The 13,830-nt window shown below is 41.3% G+C and overlaps 1 protein-coding gene across 3 annotated transcripts in view; it reads right to left on the reverse strand.

The window, feature by feature from the left end:
- The window catches only part of SEMA6A (semaphorin 6A), a 115,056-nt gene that overhangs the window by 54,614 nt on the left and 46,612 nt on the right, over window positions 1-13,830 (reverse strand). For all 3 annotated transcript variants that reach the window (XM_075410715.1, XM_075410713.1, XM_075410714.1), the window contains exons 2-5: window positions 10,392-10,529; window positions 7,570-7,687; window positions 2,379-2,439; window positions 817-879 (exon numbers count right to left, since the gene is read on the reverse strand). In XM_075410715.1, the coding sequence (XP_075266830.1) occupies window positions 817-879; window positions 2,379-2,439; window positions 7,570-7,687; window positions 10,392-10,491 (342 nt within the window). In that variant the 5' untranslated portion in view covers window positions 10,492-10,529. The remainder of the gene's footprint in view (window positions 1-816; window positions 880-2,378; window positions 2,440-7,569; window positions 7,688-10,391; window positions 10,530-13,830) is intronic.

The raw sequence follows: 13,830 nt of genomic DNA on the forward strand, positions 1-13,830 counted from the left end.
TTTTGGGTGTCTGGTTTTATTTTTATGCCACGATATTTCATTGTCAGGTCTAAAATGAAATTGGCTGGTAGCCACTGTGATATTCTGGGCTTTATTTCAACTATGTTTAACTGACAATGAGCAACACGCAATTGATTTGTATTCTAGTGTTTAAAAATGGTTACAAAGAACTGAAGACATGATATTCATATTATAGCTCAGATTTTGCTATTGTTCACATAGGTGAATTTTGTTTGAATGCTGTTGCTTTCCTCAAGAGTGAAATATCTGATCTTCTTCTCATCTATGTTGCTGTAAGACATCACCAATGCAATGTATTCCCATAAAGCATCTGTAACTAGAAGGGGAAGCAGGTGTAAAAAATCAAAGAGTCTGCATCTAATTCTGGTACCACTTGTGCTGGTCATAGGTTACAGTAGGGTAAAACTGGTGTGAGAAATAGTCCTTCTACAACTGTACACATTCATGCTTACCGATGCTTTACACAAACTTCTCAGTAAATTCCTGCAGAAGGACAGACAGCAGCATTTAGCTTTCGAGGCAATGGTAAGCAAACTCAATACACTTAAGTATTATGTCCAAAATCCCCAGTGCTTTAAGTATTTCAGGATATTGCTGTGGCTCTTGTCGTAATGTTTTATCACATTAAAAGTAAACTATTTTTGCAAATTAAAGCCTTCAGTAAGCTGATGGAAAAAGCAATTACTGGCAAGAAGAGAACGGCATGATCCATTCCACATCACAGACAGCAGTCTGAGATAATAGTGAGGCAACTAAACTAAAGTGGCAGATGCAGAAGAAAAGAAAATTGCTTACCTTATGTTTTCCCTTCATTCTGCATGTGTCTACATCAGCTTGTCTAGATTTCCATGTCAATTTCTGCAAGGATCAAGAAAGAAAACAATTAGAGCCCAGAGCCTGTTGCATTTGATTTCAGAAGTCCCTTAGGGAAGACTGGCTGTTGAACGTATATTTATTGAAAGCTTTCTGCACCCTTTCTCCATGATTAATTCACCACAACAACGAAAGATCAGTCATGTGAAGCATTCACTTAGTTTTCTGTTGCCATCTATTCATTAGACTAGAAACCTATCCCATTTTTTTAAAGCCCAAACCAACGGAATTCAGCAATAGCAGAACTTTCAAAAACATATGCACTTTTCTTAAAACTACTAGATGCTATCTTCTTTTAATTTGATCTTGTTCTGACAATCAGAATAAACATTTACAGACTGTAACCCCTAGCTGGATTCTAAACAAAATATGTATTCTAGCAGACTACATTTTAGATCAGCACAGAAGTCAAATTCAGGTAATTCTTATTACTTCAAGACACCTAAGAGACTCGGCGAGCCGTCCACCTGTGAAGATGCTGCTGAATTTATCCGCTAATACTCTTCCTCCAGAACAATTACAGGTAGACCGCAGCCTGGACTTTTCTGTGGTAAGTTTCAGGGGTGGTCAAATGTGATAGGCTGATTAATTAAAATAAAACTTTACTTCAAAACATATGGCCTAAAACAGTAGTAACACCTTACACACTATGGCCACAACAGTCCTCACAGTGCTCCCCATCAGTAAGCCGTGGCACTGTGCACTCATGAAGGCCCCCAAGCTGAAAGCGTAACCGTGAATGTTTATTTCCACTACAAGCCTGCACCCTCACTTTTTGATGAGCAGCTGATCATAAGCTCATCTTCAGCATCATTCATAGTTATAATGAAACACTCTCCACTACAGTGGAATTCATCCAGTGCCGGAATTTGTATGACCTTCTGCTGGACCAAGACTGTGTTTGGCATGTATTACACAATGTGTATGCAATGCAAAGAAGCCGAAGGGAGATTATTTCTAGTATGCTTATGTTAATATACAATATGGTAATGCAGAAAAAGCTCTTCTTCATTTGAATGTAACTTCCCATAGAGATAATGTGAATACATCTACAAAGTGATGTTATAGTAAGATTTTATTTAGTGAGTACTTGGATGAGTGAATAAAATTTGTGTGCATGAAAATATGTAAAAAGCACTTGCTTTTTATGATGAAAGTTTCAGTATACTTAATTGGGATAGTATAGCTGCTACAGAAAACTGCTGAATATAAATGAATATATGTTTGACAGATGTTCCATCAGGGACCTCACTGTATTTCAGTACGGATTGCTTATCAGCCCAGCTAAATTACTTATCAGAAATTCACAGAGGACATGATTGCTATTCTAGCTTTCCCCAAATATGATTAGCAATGCCATCTTACTTGCTTATTACAGTTTTTACAGCAGCGTTGGCAAGTTGTTTGAAACAATGTCATCTTCCTATTTATTTGAAGCTTGTTCTAGTGTCCTTGGTTTCTGGATGATGATAAAAGCTACTTACTTTGCTAAAATAAATTTCTTCTGTATGTGATGTGTCCATATCAACAGTATAAATATGGTCCCTGTAAACAAAGGCAAATGAATGCAAAGTCAAATGGAGTAGTCAGACAGTTCATTTTCTGTGAAGAGAGCTATCTATCACAAGATAATCCACAATCCATTCAAACGAAGATCACAGGTCTTACCAGGGAACATTACTGACAGCATCGCCTGCTTCTCCCAGAAAGAACTTTCATATATAAACTATCTCCCTTCCCATTAAGAAAAAAAGAAAAATGCTACAAAACTTCAAAGCAAGATTGTTTCCCAAAAGCAATTATTCGAACAAATGAGATTCTGGAAAGGAGATAAGCTTCATATAATTTCTGCTCTATAGGTCCTACAGCAGATGCCATGTTCTAGCACGCAGATGTTTTTCTGTATCCTGAAATCAGCTGCAATAGCTCTTAGGCAGCCTTTGCCAGACTCCTAGGCTAGCAGTCACTGTGCCACATTTAGCCACTCGGGGTTAAAAAGAGGTTAATGCTTCTTTCTTTTTTTTTAAATTTTTTAAAATTACACATCTAACCTCAGCTGTGATAATTTGATTGACAATATGGTAGGCAAAAGGCTGACAGCTACAAAACTATTCCTAGAAATCATTCTCCTCTTCACACACTGGTGGCCAAACTAAACTGTAAAATACTCCTCTGGAAAAAGTCCACATTTCTTGCTTGCATTTACCTTCCTGTTTTCCTGAGAACCTGTCCCTCTTTACAGTTAGTTGCCAATCTCTCCTTGGAAAAAGGAAACAGATTCAGCTACTCAGGTGAAGAGATATTTTTAAACATTCTTCTCTGTGTAAGCTGAGAACAAGGACATCTCTGTATGTAACCTAAAATTTCAAAAACCCACAACACTGTAGTAACCGTCACATCAAATTGGGACTGATCATCTCATTTTTCCTTGAAATAACATTGGCTTTTTTTCAACATGCAGGAAGCTGTGCAGCTGGAGCATGATCCACAGCACTGGAGGGGCCTGCTGAAAGTAGGATACAGACTGTTCTCATTTCAGAAATCCCCCCTTTAAATGTTACCTTGATTTTATTGGGTTTTGGGGGAACAGTGCCAGTCTCTTAAATGAAGCAAACAGAAACCACTGCCATAAGAGGAATATGCAACAATTCTCTCACGTGGAGAAAAGAGGCAGCATTGTTGCGGTGAATTGGCTTTTAGAAATCTGCTGTCTGCTACGGTGCTTCAGGCTGTTTGCTTTGTAAGATGCCAGACTGAGGACTTGTGGGTTTTCTTCTCCTCCAGACTCTGTAAAACTAGAGCTGTCATTTACTTCCAAGATGGGCTTAACACTTCAGTTTGTTATTTGCCTGACTTCACTGGCAGAGCAGTGATCAGGGTTGGTGCTGGACTAAAATTACCTACTAGCGTGACATCAGCTTCATAGATTACTGCATGGTTCCCTTTTCATGTACATCACTCTTCGTTGCTGTCACTCCTACTATAGGAAAGTGGGAACAAAATCTCTTGAATTGCAAATTAGGTGCGGCTGGAGCGCTAAAGACCTTCTTCCAGCACAGCTCTTGATTTTAATCATCAGACTTGCTTTCCAGTGGTTATGATTTTTTCTTTTTAAACAAGACAATTAGAAAATACAGTGGCGGTATTCAGAATGAGGCCAGAGTTACTGAGTTCCACACTCGATAAAACAGCTTTCAGGGGACTTACTTTCTGGTTCAAGAAACAGTTCAAAGAAAACTCAGATGCCAAGTTACGCAATCATCTGAAAGAGGGTTAGTATCAGGCAAATTACATATCATTTTCTCATGCCGCACATGAAACGTAGTTGCTGACAATGTCAGCAGAGAACGAAAGAGCTGTCAAATTCAGGGGAGGGCTCTCTCACCACAGACAATGCGGGATTGTCCTCGCCCTCCTTTTCCCACTGCTGCCCAACTCCTGCTATCTACTAGCTGTGGTATGTGTACAGCTCGCTGCTAATTAAGTTATTCTAACACAAATTGACTTAATCCTAGAGCTTCCGTTTTTCCCACCTCCAGTCAGCAGAACCAAGTTTTGTTGCCATGGCATAATCTTGTGGAGGAAGGGAATTTAAATAATGCCACCGGCTGTGCATGACCCTTGGCCACTCAGTCTGGAAGTGTGTAACTGCAGATGAGGAGGGAGCTAGCCTGATGCTTCGTGGGCTCAATAAACCGCTTTGCACATACACATGAGGGCTGACAGATAACGTGAACAAAAGCTGCCACCGCAGAAGACAATGGGAGGAGGAGACATGGAAAACTTAGAAAAGGGGGTGTGTGCGCTGCTGTGGGTGAGTGCGAAAGAGACAGCGAGGGAGTGCCCTTCCCACGAGAAAAAAGACAACAGAGCAGGTCCTTTGCAGACTGCAAGCCAGATAGTCGGACAGCACAGCTTCATGAGCTTTGGCTGAGTTATTCTAATTTACACTGGCTGGGTATCTCTGCCTGATAATATGGAATAAAGCCTTTCCGAAGTGACACAAAATTTTATTCGGTAATAGCTAGTACTGGAGTCATATACCCCATGTGACAAAATAAACAACTGACAAGACAGAAATTTTGTTCTACACCAGTCGCCCAGCAATAAAGTGTTACTGGTTCTCAAACCTGAGTTAGTTCTCTCCTGTGCAAGAGAACTGTCTGTAAAGTAAACACTGGATTTTCTAAAACAAGCAAACAAATAAAAAAATCCAACCCAAACCCAACAACTCCAAAATAAAAACCATCAATGTTTAATCATTTGTTTTGATTGCTTTTCAGATAATTGGGTACAAATGTAAACTTAGCATCAATGTATTTCAATGTCTAAAAAAACCAGCATGAAAACAATATCTGATACAATAGCTAAGGGATTTATGCTAGCTACAGTTTTCAATGAATCTTATTACAAAACTCTTTGAGAAACACCTTTGATTGTGTTCACATTTGCTTCAGTCTACAGATTTACTACTGCCTCTAAAAGAGATGCAGTATTGCAGTTATAAACTTTTATTCACCCGAGTTATCAAAGGATGATTCATTTTCTGAAGTTTATTACTTAAGGATAAAAATGACCTTTGAATTTTAACTTGTATCACATAGGCTTCTCAGCCCAGCAGGGATTTTATTCAGTAACATGTGGAGGGGGAAAAGAATATGTCAAAGAGTTTTTGAGTTACCACAGGAAAAAAGTGTAAGAAGATTTTCTGGGCTTGTGTAAGCACAAAACAGAACAGGTCTTTATTCTTTTTTGTAGGTCACTAGACCCTACGAGTATATAAGCACTCTCATTGTAGTAAACTGTTTTATATAAATATATAGCCACACAATACGTAAGAATGTATATTCACATACCAGTACACATACTATACACCAAATACTAGCATTCTTTATGTAAGTCGCATTCTTTATGTAAGTTGTGCATACAGTGGTTTCATATCCCAAAATGTTTCACTGGGTTTTCCTGCTGTAATACCGCTTGCTTTGGCACTGCAACAGTCTAATTGCGTCAATCTCAGTCTGGGAACAAACTATGAATACAGCAAAGCAAAATCCACAAAGCGGATTTACCACCTTCTCACTGCAAATGATTTCCTCATTTAAAGGAAAACAAATAAGGAAAGCAAAGGGAACTCAGCCATGAAAAGGAGGAAATCCTGCCACCACCTTTCAAACCCCTTCAGCCCGCTCCCCTACCCCACTCATTATCACATTAAATGTAGCAACGACACTAAGCCCTGAGCTCAGGAAAAGCACAGGGAGGCCGTGCTTCATGTCCTACAACCGATGCTACCACAGCTCCCCGTGGAAGGACGCACGCTCTTCACCTGGACCTGACCTGGGGCTGCCCAGAGCCCGTACAAACTGGCATGTGTGCGAAGAGCAAAGCAGCTGCCTGGAGCTGGTGGGGCTGCAACGCCTGGGTAGGTCAACAGGCAGAAGCGTGGTCTTCTGCAGCCAGGGACACAACAATGTAAACACTTCACTCAGTGACTCTGATGGTGTAATGCAACTAATTACTTGGTGCTGAGTGGAGATCAACAGGCTCATCTCGAGCACAGGACACATCCGACCACCCAGACGATGGGGAGTGGCTGTTTGAGGAAGAAGCCGGGCAGCTCCTCGAGGCTGCCAAAGGCTTTGAGGACAGGGGCGGTGGTGAGGGGCTGCCTGTTCCGCAGCTGTTCCCTCTCACCTCCTGCCCATCCCACCCACCACTTCTCCCATCCGCAGCAACAGCCTAACTCTCTGTGGCACATGCAGAAGGGTGTGTATTTCTCTGACGAAGAGGACCACAAAACTAGCAGGAAACAAGCTGCTACCAGAGCGGCAGCTTGCAGGGAGGTCCAAACAGGATCTGGATCCAAAAGCTCCTAAATTGGACTACTGGCCCTTGCTAATCTGGACCCTTCTTGCATTTCTCCTGCATCCATCAGGAAATTCCCACTCTAAGCGTCAATCTCCTTGCTAATAACAGGCAGAGACAGGAAGTGTTAATGTCTGATCTGTGCCAGATTGGCAGCTGTATACATCAGTGTAGCTCTGCTGAAGCTGATGGTGCCGTGCTGAGATATGCAAACTGAATGGGTGGCTCCATACGCAAATTTTATAAAAAGGCATGTGCTTATATCTGCACAGTATAGCTTTCCAAAAAATCCAGGCACCAAATTGAATTAACCTTGCTAAGCACATCAAAAGAACAGCAGCAAACATGTTTGCCTCTTTTTTAGTTGTAAGATATTAAAAATATGCCTAAAACAGCAATGTTACAGTTTCATAACTCTTACCCGAACCTGTATTTGTGTACCAGCAGAATCATTCTCTAAAATACATCATTAATGGTGTGCACAAACAAAATTACAGGGTGAGGATGGACTCTGTCCTCCTTGGGACTGAACAATTTCTCTGGCAACTTCCCTCTTGCTGGACTCAAAGGAAGGCAGAGGTGTGCAGTCCTGAAAGGACTGTCTCAGCACCTCGCAAAACTGAACATCAGTTGAATGACTAGCAAGGTTTCCAATATGTCTTACTAACAGGCTGCAAAGCTCTCTCTCAGCACATGAAAATCGTAAAAATAATGTGTCCAGCAGAGAAGAACTCCAAACATCCCTCGTTTTCTTCTTCCTCCTCTGAAAGCAGCAAGGGGGGAGTGGCCAAGCAGGGGACTACTGACCTAGCAGCAACATAGAGGGTCCTGTTCATGACCATGACTAGCTGGATGTCCAGCCGGTGCCTCTGCGTGGTGTTCCGCCCTGGTTTGTGACCCACGAACACTGGATACTGTCTTGTATCTGCGGGAAGGGGAAAAAACATAGAGGGTCAAAAGAGAATCACAAACTGAAATCATGCTAACACGTAGCACTATGGGCCCCAGCTACAGCCAAAACCTGTGGCTTCTGTCCTGCCCTGGCACCACAGCCTGGGGTTGGAAGGCATGAGCACAGAGGGCTGGAGAGTTCTTCAAGGTTACAGTCTTTGCAGCTGCAAAGAAGGAAGTCACCACCCTTGAAGAAGACAAAAACTGTGAATTTTTTTAGAGCTTAAAGCTGTTCTGGAGCTCTTGGCACATAGGTACATGGCACTTTTTCACAGTGTTTCTTTCGCTGCTTGCAGAGCTTAAATGTTTCCTCCTGGCTGCCAAAGTGTGTCTAGCAGGACAAAGCTGTTTCACAGTGGCCTATCAATCACAACAATGACTGGACTGGTAGTGGTTAAAGCAAAAGACTTGGCTCTCCTTCGTTCAAACTGCCAGCTCCCTGTGTTTCCTACACGATTGGACTACCATCGTAGAACAGCTGTGGGGATTTCTGAGAAACGGTGGGAAACCACCACTTGAACTTTATAAAATATAAGTCACTGAGTACTATTTTGGCAGCCAGTCTGGTACTCCAGTTCTTCTGGCAACTGGACAACAATAGTGACTGGAAGCCCTGTACTGAGCTTATGCTATCAACAAGTCAGCTTCCCCTCCCCTCCCCAACTCTACCAGTCAGCCAAAGCATTTATTGACTCTATTCCCATGATTCTTTTGGTGAGACCTCAGCATACACGGGGTGTGCTGCTGCTCCCCAGATGATCTGTGTGTACAACCTGTAACAATAGTGAACGCTTCTGACCAAGGGCCACCTTGCTCTTAGACTTCATATGTATATGTGATCATGACATCTAGATGCACAAACTAGGGAGCTAGTTAAGTAAACAAAGAAACAGAAGACAGGAGGAAGCTAAAGCTCTGAAGACCATCACCATAAATACAGAACTGCTGCATGTGCATGTTACCACAAAGCTGATTGCATCTAGATATACCTGAGCCTTTTCCACATCAATATGCTTTCCCAGAAACCTGGAGCTGTTTGAGGGAGCCTATTTCTTCAGAAACTCAGCTACTGCTACTGCAGTAGTGTTTTCACCTACTGTCCTCTAAAAGTATTTTCCCTGTTAAGCTTCATCAAAGTATTGAGTCACACCAGCAAAGCACTTAAGAGTGCCATGCGTCAGAAACCCTGGCGATAAAACTGTACAGAAACAGCAACTTCCCTGCAAATCAGATGCTGACATCGCTTGGAGAAACAAATTAAGATAGCGCAGGCAGGATTTACGTTCAGAAGCTTAATCCTTCTGATCGAGTCTCACGTGTAAAATGCCAAGCTTAACCGTCAAGCAGTTCTCTGTCCAGTACTGTTTCATTGTAACTCAGCGATCTAGCATGAGCTGGGGGCTTGTACATTCAAGTGCTTTTCAGCATGCCACGCCGCAGAGCAAGAAGTTCTCCCATATTCTGTTCCTCCCAAAAGATCGAGACTGGCTATTCACTTTTCTAGAGGGCAAAAATGTTGGTGCTGAAGACCTACTGTTCACACTAGACATGTTTCAGCAGGGTTTGCTTCAGAGCAGTTCTGCCTTGTTCTTGTATCCCAGATGCCTATCAGCATATGGAGCACATCAAGTGTGCCCCTGGACTCTGTCTTTCAGCTTGGTCTTATCCAAGACAGACAAGTTGTGGGTGCCAAGGCCACCCCAGAACACAGTAAACAAAGACAACCAAGAAATTCACTTTAAATTCAAATTCTTGACGCAAAGTAGGCTTAAACATAAGCCTACTCATTGCTGACTCGCTACTCCTTAGCATACTTTTACAGATCCAGATGCTAAAGACTTCCTTTTAAAAATCTGAAACTTTGGAACTACATGAGCTTTTTCCTTGGAGTGGTGGTAACTGAGTTGAAGTAAATGTGAAAAAATCAGTTATGCTAAGCCTGACTTTCATGGTGAAGTGCACAGAAAGATCTTCACCTGTTTAGCCAGCAAATCTCAGCACTGACTTGCAGCTGTCCGTGTTACCCTAGATTTTGCAGAGTTTGCCAATTACTGCTGGTAAGAAAGAAGAGAGATTCTGTTACAAAAGATTCTTTGTCGTGATTTGGATTTTAGCTACATTTCCAGCTTAGCAAAAAATGCCTAATGCTAACACGGAATCCATCTATCACCGTTTAGAGAGCAAAACCAGAACACCATCAGAGCTTAAAGAAGTAAGTTCAATTATTTATATTAGATGAACAAATTATGTTTTCAGAGCTCAGTTACTCTAGTGTGATATGCTGGATTCCCTGGCATGCTTCAACAGTTACCCAGAACTGCATTTTCACAAGTCAGGTGAGGGACACTTTGATTACGGGGCCGGGCGGAGAGGCGGCTTCCTTCTTCTGCTGCTAGATAGAGCAAGATACTCGATTTGAATACACTCCTGAAGTGTCTCTGTTTGAGACGGAGAAAGGCTATGGTTTTGGAAGATAAAGCAAGCAGTTTACCACCCAGTAGTCATTAGTCAACATGAAAACGTTGCGTTCCTATATTAGTATCTGAGTACGTAAATTGGCTGATTTGGGAGACATCAAGAAAACAACTTCATTCATTGCATCTGTTACAAAACACTGTTGATTTGAAGTCCCCTGATCAGCATTATGCAAATGAAGTCCTCTGTCCTCTTATACTTACAGTTGCCATGCGAAATACTGATCGGCTCAGAATCTTCTGGGAAACCAGCCCCAGCGAAGTGTAGCAGTGTGAAATATAGCAGCAAGGCTTCTGACCTCATAGTAGTTCAGCTGGGAGGCTTCACTTCTTCAGTTCACCCTGTGGGAGACAAACAAGGGCTAAAGCGTCTTCTGTTGATTCAGTTTTGACCACTGCATACAGAAAGCTAAAAACAGTCAATGGGAAGCAGAGGGAGCTTTCCTTCTCCTCAAGCCTCTCACTGTACATGAGAAGCCATGTCATGTTTCTAAACAGAAACTGCCCTGGTAGTTTTGCCCACGCCCCACCAGTGCCACATCTTGCTTGAGGATGGACTTTAGTATCCATGAATTATGAAGAATTTTCTGCCTCAGCTGCTTACATGCAATAAAGAAACTTCGTCTCCTGTGCTGATTGACAGCTGACAAGAGTTGTTCAGGAAATATTTTGTTTTCCCCTTCTTTGGTTTACATAATTGGATGATGACATGATGACACACACCATACATAAAAAAAAAAACACACTACATTATTCTGGTTAAAAAGAGATTAAGGGTTATGCTACGGGACTGATTCATACCCTGCAGAGCTGTGAATCAAGTGAAGAAACACTGAGAGAGCTTGATGGAGCATGCAGAACATGTCATTGGGCTTTACCATAAAAATATGTACTCATAAATTTAGGTGCCATAAAACCAACACTCCAACTTGCGATAAAAGAAGGGAGAACAGAACTGCCTAAAACCAGCATTTTTTTCCTGCGTTCCACTGATGCATTCACTCATTCACATTTCATGTACAAAAATATCCCTAAATCTTGAAGATAAAAGGAACCATGGGGGCCTTTGGATACAGTGAAAGAAAACAGCACATAATACAGTAAATCGCTCATAATTCCCAGGCAAATTTCACACAGACGTCGATCTTCAGGGGAAATCATTGTAAAAGTGGGGTTTTCTTTTCATCCCTTCCAGAGTTTCAAACCTTTGATGCCGCCTGCCAAAGATTCCTTTTGAACAAAGCTATTTTACAGTAGTCTGTCAGTCACTCAAGATTTACAGGCAGAAAGTCAAACTTCATAACCTACATAGTCTTTGAAACTTAATTTGGCAAACAAAGTGCTAACTTGCCCTTCTGCAACACCAGTTAATATTAGATACCTATGTCTCCTTTCTTGATGCCAGAAAAAGCATTAACAAGTCTTGAGTGTTGCATTTTCATTTGTAACTTCACAGACATAGCTGATTTCTCATCTTTTACCCAATTGAAAAATGTCACAATAATTAATTTGCCTTATCAGATATTCGCTTTCAAATAAAATTTCAGCTTCTGTAACTGGATTGGAATAGGGACTCCACTGCAGGGCGATACAGCCCATAAGGACTAACGATTTATTATACTCTGTGTTTGCCTATTATTATTCAAACGCACAAATTGGAAACTTGGTTGATTCTCTATTTCTATTAACAAAATAACTGAGAGACAGAGTTAGACTGAGACTATAAAAAACAAAATTTAATGTAAGGCAATGACTGACACCTTAACCGAACAAAGTGTCAGATGAATGGCAAGGGATAAAAACAGCAAGAATAAATGCAACACAATGCAGACACTGTCTGTCTATTAAACCTTATGTGAGAATGCAAACTAGAAGACAGTACACACAAGCCCCAAGAGAGGCATTTCCATCTAGCCCTGGTTTGGCTGATAGCTGCGTATGATTACTGACACAGCTATGTCTGCCTGCAGACACTTTCTTTACCTCTTTCCTCCATTTGTCTCTTTAATCACCTCTTACATTTTCTCCCGACTGTTAGCTCTTTGGGGCAGGAACTCTTTCTATTTGTTTCCATGCCCAGCGAAACATCATTTGGGGCCCCTAGGAATGCCCAAAGCAGAAATAAGCAGCAGAAGTAAATATAACACTTGGAAACACAGTTTCCTTCAAAATGTTTGAATTAAATGAAGATACACACATTAAAAGGATTAATTCATTTCTCTCGACACGATTTTTTCAAATATAATTTTGCTGCTTTAAAAATTTTGTCCCTGTAAGCACAATCCAAAGTGACAAAACAAAGTGCCCTATCTTAATACACAAACAGAATGATTCTTTCTTTCTTTAAATTGTTACAGTCCCATGCAGAAGTCTTTTCTAAAACGCACATGGTGAGCAACAGTTTAATGGGAAGAAGCTTATCAAGCAATCCAGTTCTTCCACTTAAACCTTATTTATCCAGAGCATCAGTCTGCAGGCTGACAATTCAAAACACTTGGCTCACAGTGAGACTCTGGAGCATAGGAATATCTGCTTTCTGCTACTCCCTATCAGCACATCATCCACTATCCAACAATGTGTGTACACTATGAGGAAAGCATTACGGTACTGCAGACATATCACTGCCATTCCACTTTAAAGCCTGAAAAACTTTTCCCATGGGCGATTCTGCACCATCATTCCCTACTTCTCGTTCAGACGTGTACCACTCCGTGTAAATCTATACAAGAGGCAGCTTCCAGGAAAATGAACAATGCCCAGCACGCTCACTTTGTCATTTTATGTACATGTTTATCACGCCAGATCTTTTTTCTTCTACCTGAAAAGAATTAACTGACAAACAAACAGACATATTGCCTTCTAACAAAGACTAGATTAGTAGGTTTTTCAGCAAATGCAATTCTCTGTCATTCTTAAGGGTAGCTTCTGGGGAAGAAAAGAGGGAGAAGAGAGGAAAGAAGCATAATTCTGTGTTACTCTAGTGCTAACATAGTTGTTCAAATTCATACAAAGTAAATGCAAAATGTGAACTTTGATCTGTCAATAATTCAAGTCGACTACACATCTATATCAATGCCTGTGCCAATAAAGTAAGATCGACTAGGTCTCAAGTTGCACCCTTTTTACTAGGAGATAATTATTGAAACACAACATTACTTTTGCTGTTCTTACAATGCTGGAAAGAGCCGTACTGGTTCACTGGAATTTCAGAAAAGTGCTGATTCGAGAAGGTCACACTTATTTTTAGTACAAACTTCCTTTTCAGCAAATACTCAGTTCTGGTTGGGCTCCTGGGAGTGATGCAAATGTTCTCACTTGCAAGTGTGCTGAAACTACTTTCTAATCAAAGGTGCTTGTGAACGCAGTGTCTGATGAAGCATTAGCAGCTAGACAGTGATGCCGAGCGAGTACAGGCACTGCCTCCAAATAAAAGTTTCACAAACATCAATGGAGAGATCATCAGTCAATGCTGACCACTGCAGTTCAATCTGGCCTGCATTAAGCCATACTGGTTGAGAAAGAACTGGCTCTACAGTTCTCCCTGTTCAAAACACGGTTACTGCTCCAGTTGAAGGAAGCTAGTCGTGACAAGAAAAGTGAGTTTTGGTGGTGTTCTTTTATTAGCAGACATGCTAATAACATA

The sequence above is a fragment of the Opisthocomus hoazin genome, chromosome Z (assembly GCF_030867145.1).
Source record: "Opisthocomus hoazin isolate bOpiHoa1 chromosome Z, bOpiHoa1.hap1, whole genome shotgun sequence".
NCBI classification, from domain to species: Eukaryota; Metazoa; Chordata; class Aves; order Opisthocomiformes; family Opisthocomidae; genus Opisthocomus; species Opisthocomus hoazin.